Below are 22,304 nucleotides of genomic sequence, written 5' to 3' on the forward strand. Positions count from 1 at the left end.
TACATCCAAGTACTATTCTAAATAGAAGCCTGTCTAAATTATCTCTTTAAGAAATTATTAAGGTCTAATATCACACAGCTAGGTTTAGAATAGAGAGGAATCAGGGTCCTTAGAATGACATCAACATAAATGATTTTATTTCCACCAGAACTATTTTCAGCCTTTTCTATTTACCTGCCACACTGCTATTCCTCTGACGGGCCAGCTTGACCTCTGGGCATTCCCTTCGTACATGTCCTGCATCTCCACATATAAAACATCTGAGGTCTCTGGGGTCTCTAAAGTCTCGAGCGTCGTGGAGGTCTCGGGGGTCAAGAAGATCTCGGGAGTCTTTCTCTTCTTCATTCCCTTCCTTCTCTTCTTCACTGTCTTTCTTCTTTAGTCTAAACAGTAAACTGCTGATACCAATAATGTGGGGCTAGGGACTTGTAAACTGACAAACTAAACTATGTAAGAGTCTCACAGTAAACTTGCCCATTATTTCATGCATGATTTTGAAGGCAAAGGAACTCACATTTACAGCACACCTACTCATATGACAGAAACTGGGTATATCAGTAGTTTTATAGTACAGAATCAAATTTGTTTTATTTTAGTACTGAATTTTAATCTTACAACAATCCTCAGAGGTTGGTATTTATTATCCCCATTTTACAGAGGAAGAAAAGAAGCGACTGAGGCTTAGAGAAGGTGTCTGGCCTACATTTAAGAGTCAGTAAATGGGGTGATGGAAATAAGGAATTTGTTCTATCTGAAAAGTTCTACTAAGTTCTTTATATTAGGCAAGACTTGATGACTGAAGAAGGGATTTTCCTGGCCTATTAAACATAGTATATAGATCATATAGAAAAGTAAATTTTATAGATATATTTTCAGGAGGTGTAAAGAATATATACTGCTCAAGGTATCTACTATATAGGTATACCTCAAAGCATATACCTCAAAACATTCAGTTAATTATATTTTAATTATTGGTTTGTGTGATTTTGAGGTCCTCAATAAGAACCCCATATCTTGGTGATTTTTTTTCTTAGTACAGTTCCCAGCACAAAGTAGGTGTCAACAAATGCTTCTTCAATTAAAAAAAAAAAACCCCGAATGAATTAATGAGTAAATGAACAAATAAACATTATGAGACATCACTGTACCACAAAGAAATCTCACTCATTACAAAATTCCATTCAAATATACATTTACCTAAGGTCCAGTTTAAAGCCCTGAACATTCTCACTTAAACATATTTGAACACAATGATAGCTAAAATGGCTTCACATTTATTTTCCCTGTAATGCTAATATACAATCATTTGCCAACCTTCTCCTTTTAGGGCAGTCTTTCATATAGTGGCCTATTTTTCCACACACACGGCAACATCGATCATTGGGAGCCAGTTCTCCATCTGTTAATACTCTGGAATCAAAGAAGTATTCCTATGAAGAAAATACAAATTTACTAGAAAAAATATCACTATTAATTTTTTAATCTAAACAGAAAGGAGACCAAGACACAAAAGTGTTTTTTAAAAAAATGAAGTAAGATACAAAACTACAGCTTTATGATTCAAGGTGGCGGTGTGAGAGGTGAGACGGAGAACTCCTCCCAAAACCACAAATAGTATGAAAATATAGTTAATTAATACAACTAACCCTAAAACAGCAACAAGAAAGAAGGCTGCACCAGACTGCATACAGACCTCACAAAAAGAGCAGACCTCACAAAACATGGTAACATATAAAAGCCTTAATCAGGCGGGACCCAAGCTCTTTTCCCAGCCCAGCTCAAGACAGGAGGAAGAGAAATGGAGCAGGAAGGGGGTGGAAGCTTGTGACTGCTGAACACCTAGCCCTGGAGATCTGCTTTGTGAGCAGAAACCTATATTGTGTGGTGCTCTGGACGTTGGGGAGCTCAGACAGGCAGAGTGCTTGAGAGACTGAGATTCCGGCCATTTGTGGAGGAGGGGATCCACGTCTGACCACTCTGTGTCAGAGGAAAGGCAGGCAGTCTGAGAGGCTTTCTGGCAGCGAGAGGGCTGCTGAAGGAGCGGGGTTTGGACGGAGCTTGCTGCATGGAAGAAGGGAGTGCTGGACAAGGTTCTCGGAGCATGCTCTGCCCTGCTGGTTAGGAACTTTGAGGAGCTTCAGGTGACCCATCCCCCTGGCTGCCTACTCAGCTCTGAGGCCCTTCACTGTGACATCAGCCTGCTGTGCCTTCCTCCTAGCCTGCCAGCACCAGTTCACAAACCAGCAGTCACTGCGCTGGAGTAAGGCCAGCCACAGGAGGCCGCACCTACAACAGCTAGAGACACAAAGCACAGAGGCTTACACCAGTGTGCTTGGCCCATTGGCTCTGACACTGGAGACAGGCACCACAGACGGGAATCAGGAAACAGATCTTTCTTCCCCCCAGGCAACAGCTCCGCTCCCCTACTGACCCCCAACCTCACTCTAGGGGCTGAGCAGCTCCAGAGACTGGAGCTTCCAGGCATAGTTGGCACCACACAGAAATATGAAATGTCCAAAGAACGTGGTTCAGACCAAAATCTCACAAACCCCAGAAAAAGGGTCAAATGAAACTGAACTCACCAATCTTCCTGAAAGAGAGTTTAAAATAAAAATTGTAGACATGCTTATGGAGGTACAGAAAAATATTCAAGAACTCAAGAACTAATTTAAGTTGGAGATTCAATCATTAACAAATTCCATATCTGAAATGAAACATACAATGGAGGGATTTAAAAGCAGATTAGATGTTGTAGAAGAGATGATAAATGGAATAGAAATTAGAGAAGAGGAATACAAAGAAACTGAGGCACAGAAAGAAAAAAGAATCTCTAAGAATGAAAGAATATTGAGGGAACTGTGTGACCAATCCAAACAGAACAATCTTTGCATAATAGGGGTATCAGAAGAAGAAGAGAGAGAAAAAGGGATAGTACGTGTCATTGAGGAGGAAACTGCTGAAAACTTCCCCAGTATGGGGAAGGAGATAGTCCCTCAAGCCATGAAGGTGAACAGATCTCCCAACACAAAGGATCCAAGGAAGACAACATCAAGACATATAATAATTAAAATGGCAAAGATCAAGGATCAAGACAGACTTTTAAAAGCAGCTACACAGAGAAAAAAGATCACATACAAAGGCAAACCCATCAGGCTTATCATCAGACTTCTAAACAGAAACCTTAAAGGCCAGAAGGGTGTGGCATGACATATTTAAAGCAATGAAGCAGAAGGGCCTTGAACCAAGAATACCCTATCTGGCAAGGTTATCATTTAAATTTGAAGGTGGAATTAAACAATTTTCAGATAAGCAAAAGCTGAGAGAATTTACCTCCCGCAAACCACCCCTAACAATACATTTTGGAGGGACTCCTATAGATGGAAGGATTCCTAAAGCTAAATAGATGTCACCAAACAGATAGACAAAGAGTACAGAATATGATTCATAACATACAAAGAATGGAGTAGGAATAAAAAGAAGGAAAAAAAAAAGAACCTTTATGTTGTCTTTGTAATAGCATATGAAGTGAGTTAAATTAGAATGTTAGACAGTAAGGGAATTACCCTTGAACCTTTGGTAACCACAAATCTAAAGCCTACAATGGCAATAAGTACATGACCTATAGATAATCACCCTAAATGTAAATGGTCTGAATGCACCAAACAGAAGACAGAGAGTTACTGAATGGACAAAAAAACAAGACCCATCTATATGCTGCCTACAAGAGACTCACTTCAAAGCCAAAAACATACACAGACTGAAAGTAAAGGGATGGAAAAAGATATTTCATGCAACTAATAGTGAGAAAAAAAGCAGGAGTTGCACTACGTGTATCAGACAAAATAGACTTCAAAACAAAGAAAGTCACAAGAGACAAAGAAGGACATTACATAATGATAAAAAGGGTAAGTCTAATAAGACGATATAACTATTATAAATATCTATGCACCCAACACAGGCTCACCTACATATGTGAAACAAATACTAACAGAATTAAAGGGGGAAATAGAATGCAATGCATTCATTTTAGGAGACTTCAAAACACCACTCACTCCAAAGGACAGATCAACCAGACAGAAAATAAGCAAAGAGACAGAGGCACTGAACAACATATTGGAACAGATGGACCTAATGGACATCTACAGAACACTCGATTCAAAACCAACAGGATACACATTCTTCTCAAGTACACATGGAACATTTTCGAGAATAGTTCATATATTAGGCCATAAAAGGAACTTCAGTAAATTCAAAAAGATTGAAATTGTACCAACCAGCTTCTCAGATCACAAAGGTATGAAACTAGAAACAAATTGCACAAAGAAAATGAAAATGCCCACAAACACATGGAGGCCTCAAAACATGCTCTTAAATAATCAATGGATCAATGACAAAATAAAAACAGAGATCAAGCAATATATGGAGACAGATGACAACAATAATTCAACAACACAAAATCTGTGGGACACAGTGAAGGCCGTGCTATGAGGGAAATATATTGCAATACAGGCCTACCTCAGGAAAGAAGAACAATCCCAAATAACAGTCTAAACTCACAATTAATGAAACTAGAAAAGGAAGAACAAATGAGGCCCAAAGTCAGTAGAAAGAGGGACATAATAAAGATTAAAGCAGAAATAAATAAAATTAAGAATAAAACAATAGAAAGAATCAATGAAAGCAGGAGCTAGTTCTTCAAGAAAATAAACAAAATAGATAAACCCCTAGCCAAACTTATCAAGAAAAAAAGAGAGTCTACACACATAAACAGAATAAGAAATGAGAAAGGAAAAATTACTACGGACACCACAGAAATACAAAGAATTATTACAGAGTACTATGAAAAATTATATGGTAACAAAATGAATAACCTAGAAGAAATGGACAACTTTCTAGAAAAATACAACCTTCCAAGACGGACCAATGAAGAAAGAGAGAATCTGAACAGACCAATCACCAGCAAACAAATTTAACTGGTAATCAAAACTTACTTAAGAACAAAATCCCTGGACCAGATGGTTTCACTGCAGAATTTTATGACACATTTAGTGAAGAGCTAATACCCATCCCTTCTTAAAGTTTTCCAAAATGTAGAAGAGGAGGGAATACTCCCAAACTCACTCTACGAAGCCAACATCACTCTAATACCAAAACTACACAAAGACACCACAAAAAAGAAAATTACAGACCAATATCCCTGACGAACATAGATGCAAAAATACTCAACAAAATATTAGAAAAACCAAATTCAAAAATACATCAAAAAGATCAACCATCATGATCAAGTGGATTCACCCGAGGGATGCAAGGATGGTACAACATTCGAAAATGCATCAACATCATTCACCACATCAACAACAAAAAGGACAAAAACCACATGATCATCTGCATAGATGCTGATGAAGCATTTGACAAAAGTCAACCTCCATTCATGATAAAAACTCTCAACAAAATGGGTATAGAGGGCAAGTACCTGAACATAATAAAAGCCATATATGACAAACCCACAGCCAACATTATACTTAACAGTGAAAGCTGAAAGCTTTTCCTTTAAGTTCAGCAACAAGACAAGGATGCCCACTCTCCCCACTTTTATTCAACATAGTTCTGGAGGTCCTAGCCACGGCAATCAGACAACACGAAGAAATAAAAGGCATCCAGATTTGTAAGGAAGAAGTCAAACTGTCCCTGTTTGCAGATATCATGATATTGTACATAAAAAACCCTAAAGAATCCACTCCAAAACTACTAGAACTAATATCTGAATTTAGCAAAGTTGCAGGATACAAAATTAATACACACAAATCTGTTGCATTCCTATACACTGACAATGAACTAGCACAAAGAGAAATCAGGAAAACAATTCCATTCACAATTGCATCAAAAAGAATAAAATACCTAGGAATAAACCTAACCAAGGAACTGAAAGACCTGTACCATGAAAACTACAAGACACTCTTAAGAGAAATTAAAGAGGACACTAATAAATGGAAGCACATCCCATGCTCTTGGCTAGGAAGAATTAATATTGCTAAAATGACATCCTGCCTAAATCAATCTACAGTTTCAATGCAATCCCTATCAAAATACCAACGGCATTCTTCAATGAACTAGAGCAAATAGTTCTAAAATTCATATGGAAAGACAAAAAACCCAGAATAGCCAAAGCAATCCTGAGAAGGAAGAATAAAGCAAGGGGAATTACGCTTCCTGACTTCAAGTTCTACTACAAAGCCACAGTAATCAAGACAATTTGGTACTGGCACAAGAACAGACCCATAGACCAGTGGAACAGAGAGCCCAGATATTAACCCAAGCATATGGTCAATAAATATATGATAAAGGAGACATGGATATACAATAGGGAAATGATAGCCTCTTCAACAGCTGGTATTGGTAAAACTGGACAGCTACCTGTAAGAGAATGAAACTGGATTACTGTCTAACCCCATACACAAAAGTAAACTCAAAATGGATCAAAGACCTGAATGTAAGTCATGAAACCATAAAACTCTTAGAAAAAAATTTAGGCAAAAATCTCTTGGACATAAACATGAGCAACTTCTTCATGAACATATCTCCCCAGGCAAGGAAAACAAAGACAAAAATGAACAAGTGGGACTATATCAAACTAAAAAGCTTTTGTACAGCAAAGGATACCATCAGTAGAACAGAAAGGCATCCTACATTATGGGACAATATATTTATAAATGACATATCCGATAAGGGGTTGACATCCAAATTATATAAAGAGCTCACGCACCTCAACAAACAAAAAGCAAATAATCCAATTAAAAAATGGGCAGAGGAGCTGAACAGACACTTCTCCAAAGAAGATATTCAGATGGCCAACAGGCACAAGAAAAGATGCTCCACATCGCTAATCATCAGAGAAATGCAAATTAAAACAACGAGATCTCACCTACCACCAGTTAGGATAGCCAACATCCAAAAGACAAATAACAACAAATGTTGGCGAGGAATGTTTTCTCTCCTACACTGCTGGTGGGAATGTAAATTAGGTCAACCACTGTGGAAAGCAGTACGGAGGTGCCTCAAAAAACTCAAAATAGAAATACCATTTGACCCAGAATTTCATTCCTAGGAATTTACCCTAAGATTGCAGCAGCCCAGTTTGAAAAAGATTTATGCACCCCTATGTTTATCGCAGCACTATTCACAATAGCCAAGAAATGGAAGCAACCTAAATGTCTATCAGTAGATGAATGGATAAAGAAGATGATGTGGTACATATACACAATGGAATATTATTCAGCCATTAGAAGAAAACAAACCCTACCATTTGCAACAACATGGATGGAACTAGAGGGTATTATGCTCAGTGAAATAAGCCAGGCGGAGAAAGACAAGTACCAAATGATTTCACTCATCTGTGGAGTGTAAGAACAAAGAAAAAGACTGAAGGAACAAAACAGCAGCAGAATCACAGAACCCAAGAATGGACTAACAGTTACCAAAGGGAAATGGAGTGGGGAGGATGGGTAGGAATGGAGGGATAAGGAGGGAAAAGGGGCATTATGATTAGCAGACATAATGTAGTGGGGGTGGGGGGGAACACGGGAAAGGCAGTATATACAGAGAAGATAAGCAATGATTCTATAGCATCTTACTACGCTGATGGACAGTGACTATAATGGGGTATGTGGGGGGGACTTGATAAAAGGGGGAGTCTAGTAACCATAATGTTGTTCAAGTAATTGTACAGTAATGATATCAAAATAAAAAATAAGTCTGAATGCATGAAATGGCTAGCTTCCCACTGAACATATGCATGAATACACACTAAGAGTTGGAATTCTCATAATTTTCTGGTAAAGTGCTTTATCAGTGTATCATCAGATTTGTTTTGATTTGACTGTTGTTTTCATTTATTGCTATCTTAATTAATATGTTAGTAAAACTATTATTGGGTTTTCCTTTTGTTAGATATTTTGTTCTTGCATGACTTTTGTGTTGTTTCCAATTAATTTTTTTCTCTCCATTATTATTTATAGCACCACTCTCTAAGAAGCAAGACAATCAAAATTCCTGAGAACCAGTGTTCCAAGGGAAAAATGTTCTAGACTTCTCTTTGCTTTTCTTACCCCACACCTCTAGGAAAGAATGCTGAAAATGGACTGAACACATTTAAAGACATTCATTATGCAATAGTAGAGACATGATTTCTCTCGAGACATTTTCCCTTGAAAATTTCTTCCTCTGTGAAACTGAGACCCACTCCCATCAGAAAGCAAGCAAAGTAAGAATAAGACCAAAACAAACATGGGCCTTTTTCACCTGAACACCTCACCAGTTCAGGTGAAAGGAATCCTCTTAGTTCCATACCATCTAATTCAGCTTAGCAAAACTACACCAAAATTAAAGAAGTATTTCTTAGGTGTTGTCCTCTCTATTTTCATCAAGATTTCTAGAAATGTAAGAGGCCATGGGCAGTACCTCAAATTCAAATTTTAAGGATCCTGAGTCTTGACTACCCACCCTCATTCTTTCAACAAATGTTTATTTGGTACATCCTATGTGCCAGACACTATGGACTATGATAAGTGCAATAAGAAAAAAATACAGAGCATTATAACCATCTTCCTATTCCTAACATCAACTTGGAAACAAGGTTTCTTGTACTACAAAAAACAAAGTTCTAAAAGAAAAAGATTCAGAATTCAATTATGTCTACTTACAGCTTCTCTGCCGATAAGTGGATAAAAAGGGGTACCAAAAAGTTTCCTTCCATTGATAAATGCCTTCATGATGAAATTGGTCACTATTGAAAAAAGAAGAAAACAATAAAGATACAGACCTTAATGTATAAGAGCTTTAAAATGGGGAATTGCTATATTTAAGACTTACTTTTTCTAGAAACTCCAGCACCAAGGTTATGATTCAAGTCAAAAGGGTCTAGAAAACAAATGTTTTGTTCTTTAATTAAGAATCATGTTTACTGTAACATAAAATACACTTAGTAGCTATAACTATAATCTAATACTATGTAACTCAGACTATCCAAACCAGCAAATCATTCTTTTAAATTACAGATTAAAGGATAGAAACTGATAAAAAATCAAGAGGAAAAATCTTCCATATTCCAATGTATTTCATTTTTCCCCATAATTTCCTTGGCCAAATGAAACTCTTTTTGTTTTATTCTTAAATTATTATCACTTAAATGATTACCTTCAATTGCAATGCACTTGGATGTCCACTGTTTCTCAAAAGTTGTCAACAGCTTTTTCTGCCGAATGCTAATTACATATTCTTTGAAATCAAATTCTTCAGTATAGAAGCGAAGGAGTCCCAACCAAAGTTCTCCTAATGTTTCTGTGTTCTTCCCAAGTGAAGGTAAACGCTTTTTCTACAGGTGAGAAAAAAGAAGAGGAGAGAGAAATATCAATAGCTCCCAAAATACGGTCTCCAAATCCAAGTAAAACCACTAAATTATTCAAAATCTAATATGTATCAGTGAGCACTCTATAACATAAAGAATATGAAAAATTACCAGTTCTTCTGTTTTATCAAAGAAAAAAGCATTCCATCCATCAACCATTCGCTGTGGAATGTGTTTCCCATCAAAGATCTGTATAAAAAAATTAATATTATTATTAGATTTCAGCTCATCCAGCTCAAAAGCCTAATACCCTCATATCATTTTAGAAATATATAATAGACATATTGTAATTACTCTTCCAAAAGGAACACGTCGAGGTGGTGTAACTTGGTGCCAAATCATTAATGAATAAAATCAAAGACCAAAAAAACCAAAGCCAGAAAAGGATATCCTAAGAGCATCAGATTCTCCCAAGTAACATATTTGATGTTATCTATTTGGCCTATCCAAACACATTAAGCCCAAGATTCAGTGAAGCAAAACTAAAGGAAAAAGTGAAAATAGCATTTTCACTAAAGGATCATAGGTGCAGAAATATGTAACACAGGTAATACCTACTGATAGTATACACTAAAGAAATTAATGGAACTATTTGTTTGGGGGAATGGGTCCAATACATTTCATCTGTTATCTCTAACAGATGAGCTGAAAAGCTCTTGGACACTGATCTTTTTAAATAGAAAACTAGGTAGTTTTCCCTGACATATTGAAAAAGATTGTAAAATCTTTATGATTAATTATGAATATAATTCACTGTCTCAATGAAGGAGTTGGGGGTGGGGGAGTAACATTACTTTACTAAAAGAAAAGTATCCTGTAAGATGACTGCATATGTACAACTAACCTCTACAAGCAATTTTGAGGCTTATTTTCCATAGGAGAGATGCAATAAAGTAAAAAGCTGCTATAGGTTCAGAGTCAATAAGCCTCATTTCTAGTCTTAGTCTTACCAAGCAGTGATTCCATGTAAGGTAATTATCTTCCTAAATTCTCAGTTTTCCCAATGAAAATCAGAGACTAGGTTAATTAGGTCAGCTGTTTTCAAATTTTATTTTATCAGTAGCTAAAACAAAGACATGGGATCCTGCCCTCGAAAAAAGAAATGAAAGTTTTAAAGAGGACAAAGTATAATATTTTACCCTTTCCTTATTATGCTCAGTGAAATAAACCGGAGAAAAACGAATATCATATGATTTCACTTATTTGTGGAATTTAAAAACAGAGTAAAACAAAATGAACAACAAAAAAAAAAAACAGGAGCAAACATAGACACTGAGAGGTGACTAGTGGTTATAATTAGGGAGGAGTTGGGGTGGGTGAACATGAAGGGGGAGGTAGATAAAAGGGGATAAAAATTGTCAATCATAATGTAAACTGGTCATGGGGATAGCAGTACGGCAGAGAATATAATCAATGATTCTATAATATCTTTTTATGTTGACAGATAATTGCCACACTAGTGGGGGTGATGATTTAATAATACGGGTAACTGTTGAACCACTGTGTTGTATATTTAACATCAGTGTAAAATTGTTTATCAAGAATATTTCAATTAAAAAAATTTTTTTACCCTTTCCTCCTCACACCAGTTAGGACGGCCAACATAGAAAAAGACTAGGAACAACAAATGCTGGTGAGGATGTGCAGAAAGGGGAACCCTCCTACATTGCTGGTAGGAATGTAAACTAGTTTAACCATTGTAGAAAGCATTATGGAGGTTCCTCAAAAAACTCAAAATAGAAATACCATTTGACCCAGGAATTCCACTCCTAGGAATTTACCCTAAGAATGTAGGATCCCAGTTTGAAAAAGACAGATGTACCCCTATGTTTATCACAGCACTATTTACAATAGCCAAGAATTGGAAGCAACCTAAGTGTCCATCAGTAGATGAATGGATAAAGAAGATGTGGTACATACACACAATGGAATATTATTTGGCCATAAGAAGAAAACAAATCCTACCATTTGCAACAACATGGGTGGAGCTAGAGGGTATTATGCTCAGTGAAATAAGTCAGGTGGAGAAAGACAAGTACCAAATGATTTCACTCATCTGTGGAGTATAAGAACAAAGGAAAAACTGAAGGAACAAAATTGCAGCAGACTCACAGAACCCAAGAATGGACTAACAGTTACCAAAGGGAAGTGACTGGGGAGGGTGGGTGGGAAGGGAGGGAGAAGGGGAAAAAAGGGGCATTACAATTAGCACACATCATGTGGGGGTAGGGGCATGGGGAAGGCAGTATAGCACAGAAAAGACAAGAAGTGTCTATAGCATCTTACTATGCTGATGGACAGTGACTGTAATGAGGTATGTGGGTGGGACTTGATAATGAGGGGAATCTAGTAACCACAATGTTGCCCATGTGATTGTATATTAATGATACCAAAATTAAAAAAATTTTTACCCTTTCCTAAAATGGAACCTTCCTGGAAGCTCAATATGGAAAACAGATAAAGCAGAAGGTACTCTGATAGAGAAAACATGCCCCATCTTCTCCTTACCCCACTCCTCACATATATACTAATTAGCTCCTAGAGTTTCCCAGAATATACTTTAAAACCGGTAGATAAGGTGGTTCCCATTGCCCCTTCTGTTTTAGATGGGAAAGTAATTTACAAAATTAATTACATGTCTGGCCCGTCTAATTTCACTCTGAGGTTTAAGATCATTGTGAGCAAGGACTATGAATTATTGGTGGAGCCAAAATTCCTACTACGTCAAAGCCTGCCATATAAAGAATATCTAATATATGTTCATTGAATGAATATATTTACTCTGTAAGCATGTTTACATAAAGATCAAGTTTCTGGAGACTTTAGCTAGTGAGTTGCTTTTTATATTTACATGTAACTTACACAAATATAGTTACCAAGAATCATCTGGCACAAATTCTGACATTCTATAAAACAAAAAAGGGAGAAGCTGGCAATTACAGAAATCAGTGTCAAACAAAAAGACATGAGATCTTCCCTTCAAAAAAAAGAAATAAAGGTTTTTAAGAAGCCAAAGTATAATATTTCACCCTTACAGATTAGGGTGCTATTATTAGTAGTACATAGAAAAAATACAAACTACCTTTCTTACTTTTGAGTAACAACCATAATCCAAACCCAACTACACTGGCTGTTAACACTATAAAGTGGGACCTTTGCTTTGCCTATGTTTATGAACTCTCATGTTTCACAGCGCCTAACTTTCCACTATTTCTGCCATTAGAAGCACTAATGCCATCTTCTTTCTCTTACACATATACACACATTTATACTTTCCGTTTCTCTCTTCTACTTTTTCTCTTTCTTTCAATACCAATCATCCTCCAGTCAAGCACTCAGTCCTCCCTCTAAAACCTCACCAAACAAGTCAATCATACTGTACAAAGAGTGACCCTGTTCACTTCCATATTTATTTTATTGTAATCTTTTTATATCTACTGCCATATTTAAACTGCAATTGTTCTAGTTGTGGTAAAATATGCATAACATAAAATTTACTATCTTAATTATTTTTAAGTATTTATAGTTCAGTGGCATTAAGTACATTCACATTTTTGTACTACAATCATCACCATCCACCCACAGAATTCTTTTCATCTTACAAAAATGAAACTCTGAACCTATTAAACAATAATTCCTCCACTCCTCTCCCCTCCCAGCCCCTGGCAACCACCATTCTACTTTCTATCTATGAATTTGACTACCTGAATGTAAGTGGAATCATACAGTATTTACCCTTTTGTGACTGGTTATTTCACTTAGCATAATGTCCACGAGGTTTATCCATTCAACTGCAATTTTTAAGCTGGTAAAAGCTAAGAAAACATAGAAGCTCATTATATCAAGTGTGTATAACACTCCCTAATCCTCTTCTGGTTTTCATTTTTATGTGAAAATTTACTTTTACTCATGATGATTTACCAGAATACAGCAAAGTCACTCTGCTTTGGAAAACTCCTTTTGAACTGAAGAACTTCAAATTGTTGAAAATGAAAAACACTCTTAGCAGAGCCTTATTTATATACCCAGTCACTTAAAGTCTAGATTCAATTACAAATGGAGTCCAGACCATCAGCTTCATTAAATATATCCTTACCCTTAAAAGTTGATCGATGTCAATGACCAACACTTAAATGATGCCAGAGCAACGGACAATGGGGTCCCATATGATAAGCAAAAAAGTCCAGAAGCAAACATCCATACATCACCAGTTCATATGTATCACAAAGCCCCCCAAAATCAGAGCTCATTATGATTGAAACCATTCCATGGACTGTCTCTCATTTCATCAATCACTGTCTGTTAAGCAGATAATGCGAGAGTTCTTGAAGTTGGCTACAGCAATCCTACCTACGTTTTTCCAAAAATAATATTAATAAAGCTGCTAATCATAGTAATACAGTAATATAATGATAAAAATAATAAAAAAGCAATGACCATTTATGTGCCTACTTTAGGACCAAAGTGAAAGAAATTCATTGTATCTGTTCCTTGTATCTACACTGAAATACTACTACTATTATTACATTTTTGCTGATGATGAAACTCAAGACTAGTGGCAGTCAGGCAGCTTGTTGAAGTCCACAAGTTCAGAATCAGAATTCAAACCAGTTATCTCTGGCTCCAAAATCATGCCCTGTTCTTTCTGTTACATCAGATGGATCCTCATCCATGGGAAATAATATAATGAGAGAGAATAGACAAACCAGCATGAAAACAAATTTTGTGTTCCATTTTGGTTAATCATAGTATTCTGTCAAAGTCATAGTAAATGGTTGCTATGATATTATTACTGGTGCAATTATGTATAAGATCCCCAAATTTAAAGCCTAACAATAATTAGACTAAAACAGAGAATGATCCTGGCCTTGGAAGGCCTAATTAATTCATGCTAATTTTTAAATATCCCATAATAAACAATGTTATTTAAAAATACATCAATCAACATAGATTCAGTAACTTAAAATTTTCTGCTAGGAAAGGATATTTAAAATTTTTATTTCTCTTTCAGTATTTGTTCAAAGAGGGAAGACGCTGCTAAAACAATACAGCATTCATTAAAACTTTTTAAAACTTAACTAAGGCCATCTGACACCCACTATCATATGGCTTGCTATTTTGTGATTTTCTTCATTGCCATGACTATCAAAGTTCATGTGAAATCAGAATGTGACTTTCTAATCAATTCTGATGCATCTCTCCTACTTCAAAATAACCATCTTTCTAAGAAATTAGAACCAGATCCTAATTATAACTTGCAAATCCACTGTGCCAAGAATGAGGAGAAATGGATGATTAAGAACTCCTTTGTACCTGTTTTTACACAGTATAAATTGGCTACAAAAAGTGAACCTATGAGTCACCAAATCTGAGTGAGTATGAGCATGATCTGTTCTTTTTTATGTACATTCTTATGCTTAAATGCAAAAAACTGCCTTTACAGAGAAGAGGAAGAATTTTCTTGGGTTTTTTCTCAATCAAAAATCACAAAGTTGACCAAAGTATACACATACATAAATCAAACTTCATTGTCAGGCAGAAGGGAGAATAGTCTAAAAAGAAGAAATATGTGTTTGTATCTAAGAGAACAAGAGTTCATGGATGGCTACAATATTATAATCACCTATAATACTCTAAGACTGTGAAATATAAAAAACGTTATAAAAAATATTCAGTAGCTCTGCTCATCTAATATTCTTTTGTAAGTCTATGTTCTCCCATAATAAATTTTCAAAAGATTCATTGCTTTATTATAGAATTAATGAAAGAAGAAAACTCAGGACATCCATGATGGAAAAATCCATCATGATGTTATAAACTGAGCAAGATCTATCATGTTCAGTTTTCACAAAAAACTCCTTTACAGTTTTCTTATATACCTACCTCTTGTAGAACTGGGATAACAGGTGGTTTTCTCTGCTGCAGAAAGTACAGCACCATAAGGATATAAGCATATGAAGATAAACTTCCCCTGGAAGCATCTCCAATGTCACATCGCTAAAGAAACAACATAATAATTGAAAACAAACTTCAGAATCTTATTCCATGCAGAAGTACTGACTACTTTGAGACATCATTTTTTTTTAATCCATCAAACTGGCACACAACAAACTATAATACAGGGTATAGATAAACAGGCACTCTTATATATTACAGATGACAGCATAAATTAGCATAAACTCCATGAAACAATTTGACAATGTCAAAATTACAAAAGCATGTTTCCTTTAACCTAGCAATTCTAAGAATTTATCCTGCAAATATACCAAAAAATACGTGAAATGACTGAATTAAGTTTTTTTTTACTGCAGCACTGTTTTAATAGAAAAAAGTCATAAACAATTTAAGGCTCACTGATATAGCACAAGTTTAAAATCTTGATGACTAGCCACACAACAGAATAGAACATAGCCATTGAAAAGAACAAGGAAGCTCTTAGATACTAATAGGAAATAATTTCTAGTATCTATTGCCAACACTCCATGGGGGTATGGAACCACCATGCTGGGAGTTATTTCATGAGATGCATCTAGAAAAATACTGTATCCAATATGGAGCTAGATGCCTTTCTTTTCTAAGATGAACTCCAGCCACAAAGACATGGAAAGGAGTATCTGAACAAATACATCTCTCTCCATGTTGGAAGTGTGGCTGTTATGAAATGAAAATGTGACTGAGTAAATCCCCTACTAAAACCCTTCCACTAACACATTCACAAAATGAACTATTCACTGTACTGAGCAGCTACAACATAAAGCAGGCATACATTGAACTAGGGATGCAGAGGTCTCCACCTCATGGAGTTTACACACTTAGCAAAAAAACAAGAGAACAGAATTCAGTATTATAAGTTTATAATAGGACAGACCTAACATTTTATTGGTATTGTTTATTTTCTTGGCCAGAAAAATTTATCATTAAGCCCGAATACCAGATTTCCTAGCCCAGAGATTCTTAACTAGGATGGTATGCAACTCCCATATCTGAGGCTAAAAATCATTACTGCATTGAGAAATACTATTACTGAGAAATTGACTAGTATTGCACATGGAAAACACAAGAGAAAAACTTAGAATCACCCTACTCTAATAGGTATAAATTTAAACCATTTGATACTGAATGTTTATTTTTTAAAGTTCAGGTAAACAAAACTGAGAAAATGTTTTTCAAAGTCTGACATCAGTATGTTTCACTTTAACTATCATTAGTTATTGTAACAAAGCACACCATTAACTTTTTCATACATACCTTGGCAAACACTTTCATAGTATATCCCAAGTATTGCACTCTGGGATCAATAGCTGCATAAGTAGCTAGCATTCTTGTGTTATGTTGAGCCTGAAAAATAATTACATATTTGAAAGCATTTAAAATATATTAAAATTGAACTTACAAATCAGATAAAAAAATATAATACACTTCAAATAGAATATATATGAATGTAAAACTTAAAATACTTGTGAGTCAAACAAAAACTAACTTTCAATCTGAAGGAAATATCAAGATGATTGATAAAATGTTTTTGACTTATTTTGCTCACATTTGAAAGTTTTGAACATGAATACATAGTAAGTGCTCTATAAACTTTTTAAATGACAAGTATAAACATACCTGTGTCTATACAGAAAGAGAAACTTACCAACGTGTTATATAAACTGATATCACCTTCTAAACCACTTCGTCTGTGTTCAAATTTTACAATAGGCACTTTGGCAGTAGTTATAGGCAAAATGTTTCTTAAACCTGATTTAAGAAAAAATTCACTAGATTAAGTAATTTTCATAAAGCTAAAATGTATTTTCTTTTGTTTTAAAGCTGTAATTTAAAATTCATACCTGGATGTCTCTTAAGAATTTTTGCCAAATTTTCTATTATTTCTTTACAATTTAATTTCTAAAAAAAGCAAAACAAAAGAAATAAATAATTAATTAAAGTTAGCTCAACTTGGTCTTAGTCAAATTCTACTTTAAGCATTTAATACTAGCAATTAAAATCTCCAGTCATAAGCTCTATATAACCTTGCTTCTCATACGTGGTCTGTTAACGTGCAGCATCAGCACCATCTGGAAATTTAATAAAAATGTAGAATCTCAGGCCCCACCCCAAGTCTACTGAAATCGTAATCTACATTTAACAAGATCCCCAGGTAATTCACATCCACATTAAAGTCTGAGAAGCACAAAGACAGGAAATTAATGTTTTTAATACATGAATAAACAACTAGAGATGGGTTTGGTGAAGACAAAACAGTATATTAAGAACATAGGCTCTGAATTTAAACAAACCTGGATTCAAATCTTCAACTAAATACTGACTAGCTGTGTGACTTTGACCAGATCTTTAACCCATCTGAGCCTCACACTGCTGTTCTATAATATAATTAAGATAATCATAAACCCCTATTCTGTATACAGAGTAGCTGGAAAGATTACATAACATATGTATGTAAAGCATCCAGCAGCATGCTTAGCACAAAATAAGCACTTTAAGTCTGTGAGCTATTATTATGTAGATGAGGAAAAGAAAAAATAACCTTTTTATTACCAGCACTTACTTCCTTCAAGGAAATTCTTACCTCAGCAAATTTAAACATCCTGGTTTTTAAAAACCAGAGACAGCAGAGTTGATATGGTAACAATAACCATAATATGAGGAACAGGGAAGATAACGGCATTATAAATTAACTGATTAAATTGAAGGGTATATACATCATTGCCCACACTTACTACCAAAATCACTAATGTACATCCCAAACATGCTCTTTTTAGCTACAAAAGAGCAGCAGCCATTTTAACTGAACCTGGGGGTTTCAAAAGAATCTTTAGATACTAACTGACATATAATAAAGAGAGAATTTCTCTTTATTATGAAAGGATACAGTGTATGCTAAATCATAAGTTTCAATTATGGCTCATCTGGAAGAAAATAATTTATGCCTTTTCTTTGTTTCAACTTCCCAGTGTGAATAACATAGATTAAATATAATGTACACACCCTTGATGATCAGAAGCCTACTTAATAAATTTTACATAGAAGATATCTAAAACTCTAACCTCCTTCCTAGGTAAAAATCACTTCCTATTCCCTCCACTGTTGCTCTTCAAAATGGAAAGGAGCAGCCTGTTCCAAGTAGAGGACTGAATAGAAGTTAGTTAAGGAGAAGATATTTATAACTTTTCAGCTTCTTTACAGAACAGGATGTTAATTAATACCAGAATTAAGGATTTCTCAAGGCCAGAAATAAGGATCTACCAAGCATCACTTCCATCTTTAATTTGGTTCCAAAATTTTAAAAACACCTTTTGATGAAACTATTTCAGAAACACACAGGTATATTACACTGCTGAATCCTTTCATGATACAACAGAGGTTATGCTGACACCACTACAGATGCCAGAAGCTTGGCCTCACCCCAATCTTGTAAGCAGTCCCTGATTTTGAAATGTAATTATCAACAGCTATGCTGGTAAAGGAATGAGCAACCACAGGTATCCCCCCCCTTTCTAGTTGCTGCTAGGAAGGCCTGAGACACTTCTCCTTGTCCAATCAGTCCCTTTCTTTACTGGAACTTGGACAATCTCATCCCACTGCTGAGGAATGTGCACAAAGAAGGAAAGTCTAAGTACCCACTCTCACTGCTGAGACTGCTCTGGGGGAAGGTCTGCTCCTGACATTTCATGGCAGAACTCAGGAAGTTTTCAATTTCACAAAGTAGTGGTTAGGTTCTACAGTACTATTAGTACTATATTTCAGCTACATTATGGATTAAATAAATTATAGAGAAGCAATGAGAAAGAGCATGAACTCTGGAGTCAGACAGACCTGGGTACGAATCCCGGCTCCAACATTTACTAGCTGTGTGAACTTGGGCAAGTCAGTTTATCTCTCAAAGCCTCAGCTTCCTCATCTGTAAAATGGGGGAAATTATCTACCTCGAAAGTGGTTTTAAGAGTGAAAATGAGATAATGTATGTAATAGTGAAATCTGGGGACTCAATAAGTGTTAGTTCTCCTCCCCACCCAAAATGAGTTTCTAAAAGTTATCCTAGAACATGTATGTCGTTTATAATATTGCTAATATAGAAAAAAGTGTGTTCTGAGTATCCAGATATTACAGTTAACTGGCACAACACAACGCATTTATAAATGAGATGTCCACTTTTACTTTCCATCTTTAGTGTTACAAAGACATTGCCTAAATGAAGAGCTATGAAAGAAAGAGTGAGATCAATGCTACCAAACTGAATCATCAGCTTCTCCTTGGTTCTAATGAAAAAAAAAAAAAAATCCAACTCTATGGTATAAACTTTTCCAAAAATTCATTACAAAGCACTGTAACTCTCAGTGACATAGTTTTTTCATTAAAAGCTACTGAAACAGTAAACTTATTTAATATTTAAATGTCTTCTAAAATGATAATACTTTTACATTTCAAACACTGCTAATAGACTTATACAAAGAATGATACCATATATTTTTATCAACACTATACACAAAATTAAAAATAGATTCATCATTGAAAGAAATAAACTTCCACATCCCTTTCCAAACATAACTCTTACCTCTGCATTTTCATGGCCTTCCAGGGTCATACAAATATCCAGATCACTATCACGAAATCCAAATCCATTCTTAGAAGAGCCAAATAAGCACAATCTTGCCTTTTCTAAGCACAGTAAAACAAAAGTCAAAAGTTTTATAATTAGCAGGAAAGAAGAGTCTTCTATTATCTACTAATGAACTAACATAAGATGATCCTGTCTACTTCTACAGCTTAAATTACCTATCATTGGCAAATACACTGAGAAATTTTAAAACACTCATCTAAAGCCCAGATCTTTGGTCCAAGTTCCCATACTCATGTATCTAACTGCTTTTTCCATTTTCCCACAGACATCATAAATTCATCAAGTAAAAATTAAACCATCAACTTCATCTCAAATCTATTATTCCTATACTCAGCAAATAGTATCATCATCCACCCATTTGCCCAAATCAGAAATATATGTAGGTTCTTATCTCAAGAATAACTTCCACATCCAAAGTCACCAACTTAACCTTCTTATAAATAATTCATCTACTTTTATTAATTCTCAACATCACTACCAATAGCTAAGATGAGTATTTAGAGATTTACTTTTTGGAATAAACTAGTTTTTTTTCAAGGCACAATTCAAGTAGTGTTGCAGATAGCACATAGAAATAATTCTCCTACAGAGTGAGTGATTAATCCACTTGATATAAATTATCATTCTTAAAGCCATTCAATAACAGGTATCACTTCAGACAAGCTGTGGCTAATAGGACTGGCTTTTCTCTCTTTTAATTCTAATAGACTACATATTTAGATAACAAATTCTGTATTTTCAAAACTTAATCCCCCAATTCACTTCTAATATCCCACATGCAATTTCAATGACAACTGAAAGACATAAAAGATGCCATGCTCATCAGCAAATAAAGTGTGCTCAAATTTAATACAATAAGGACTTAGATTTGTCAGTATTTTATACAACATCAAATATAAAAATGGAAGACTTTAACGTGTAACAGATTGTTTTCTAAAAGTACAAAACTCATTTACATTACAAATCCACTCTTTATTCTTTTCTAAAACATTTGACCATAGAACTCTTGATTCTTCACCCCCATGCCTAAAACCTGTTCCTTCTGCTATTTTTTGCCATCTCAGTTCAATATTAGCACCACCCAACTATTGAGGTAAAAAACCTCAAAACCATCCTTGACTCCTTTCTCTTTCTCACATCTAACACTGGCTCTACATTCAAAACATATCCTAAATATGGCCACTTCTCATCTCCTCTTCCAAATCACCATTACAAAATCATCTGAACTTACGCAACATCCTCCTAAATGTTCTGCTTGCTTCCATTCTTATGAAAATATATTCCATTCTTTCAGATCTCGTCACTTAAATATCAAAACCCTCCAGAAGCTTCTCATTAGTCACTCAAAATAAAATTCAAAATCCTTCTAGCAACATCCATAAGATCCTAATAATCTAATCTCTAGACTACCTCTCTGACCTTATCTTTTTATTAGTCTACCTCACACACTCCACTCGAGCCACACTGACTTCCTGGCTAGCCTTCAAACATGTCAAATATAATCTAATCTTGAGGCATTTGTGCTTGCTACTCTTCTCTCTAGAATGTTCTCTCCTTGGATATTCATCTAACTTGCTTCTTCATATTATTCATGGCTCTGTTCAAATGTCACCTTATCAGACTATAGTAATATTCCGTAACTATTCTATTAACTCCTGCACTTTAACAGCGTTAATTATTTCCTGATATTACATTATATGCTTATTTGTTAGTTAACTATGTGTCTCCCCTTTAATATAAGCTTCATGGAAACAGGTTTCACCTCTTTATTAGCATGGAATCCCCAGCACCTAGATTATTACCTAATAAACACTTTTAAAATAAGTGAATGAAACCCAAACTAGGTGATTATAACAAAAGCAATCAATTTTTAATATATGACATACCATCATATTCTTTTTGAATAAACTTTTCCAAGCCAATTAAAATTTGCTCCCTGTTGTGTTGTTCAGAGAATGGTGGTGATAATTCATCTAAGTTGAAAAAAGAAAAAGGAAAAAGAAAAGTAAGGAAAATGGAATCTGAAAATGTCTTCAATTTCTTACCCTAAAAACTTAAAATTTCCTCCTCATTTTTTATTTCTCTAACTCTAACACCATAAATATTACTGAGGAAGGAAGGGGCAGAGCAACTGCAAATGTAGATCTGTGTACATTTCACATGATTATTTTCCCTATGAAATACCTACAAAATATATTTACACCTCTCAAATTATTTAATATTCTTTTCTTTAGACATTCTACTCTCTCCCTATAGTTACACTGTAGTTATATT

The 22,304-nt window shown here is 35.2% G+C and overlaps 1 protein-coding gene across 10 annotated transcripts in view; it reads right to left on the bottom strand.

Moving 5' to 3' along the window:
* The window catches only part of TUT4 (terminal uridylyl transferase 4), a 163,072-nt gene that overhangs the window by 13,560 nt on the left and 127,208 nt on the right, over window positions 1-22,304 (bottom strand). For 6 of the 10 annotated variants that reach the window (XM_073233936.1, XM_073233931.1, XM_073233928.1 and 3 more), the window contains 12 exons: window positions 21,917-22,003; window positions 19,965-20,068; window positions 17,239-17,296; window positions 17,043-17,146; window positions 16,652-16,741; window positions 15,287-15,400; window positions 9,515-9,592; window positions 9,193-9,370; window positions 8,869-8,916; window positions 8,700-8,782; window positions 1,315-1,430; window positions 175-398 (listed from right to left, as the gene is read on the bottom strand). In XM_073233936.1, coding sequence (XP_073090037.1) covers window positions 175-398; window positions 1,315-1,430; window positions 8,700-8,782; window positions 8,869-8,916; window positions 9,193-9,370; window positions 9,515-9,592; window positions 15,287-15,400; window positions 16,652-16,741; window positions 17,043-17,146; window positions 17,239-17,296; window positions 19,965-20,068; window positions 21,917-22,003 — 1,284 coding nt within the window. The remainder of the gene's footprint in view (window positions 1-174; window positions 399-1,314; window positions 1,431-8,699; window positions 8,783-8,868; window positions 8,917-9,192; window positions 9,371-9,514; window positions 9,593-15,286; window positions 15,401-16,651; window positions 16,742-17,042; window positions 17,147-17,238; window positions 17,297-19,964; window positions 20,069-21,916; window positions 22,004-22,304) is intronic. The other 4 variants (XM_073233930.1, XM_073233934.1, XM_073233929.1 and 1 more) reach the window with 2 other exon arrangements.

This window comes from Manis javanica, chromosome 4 (genome assembly GCF_040802235.1).
Source record: "Manis javanica isolate MJ-LG chromosome 4, MJ_LKY, whole genome shotgun sequence".
NCBI lineage: Eukaryota > Metazoa > Chordata > Mammalia > Pholidota > Manidae > Manis > Manis javanica.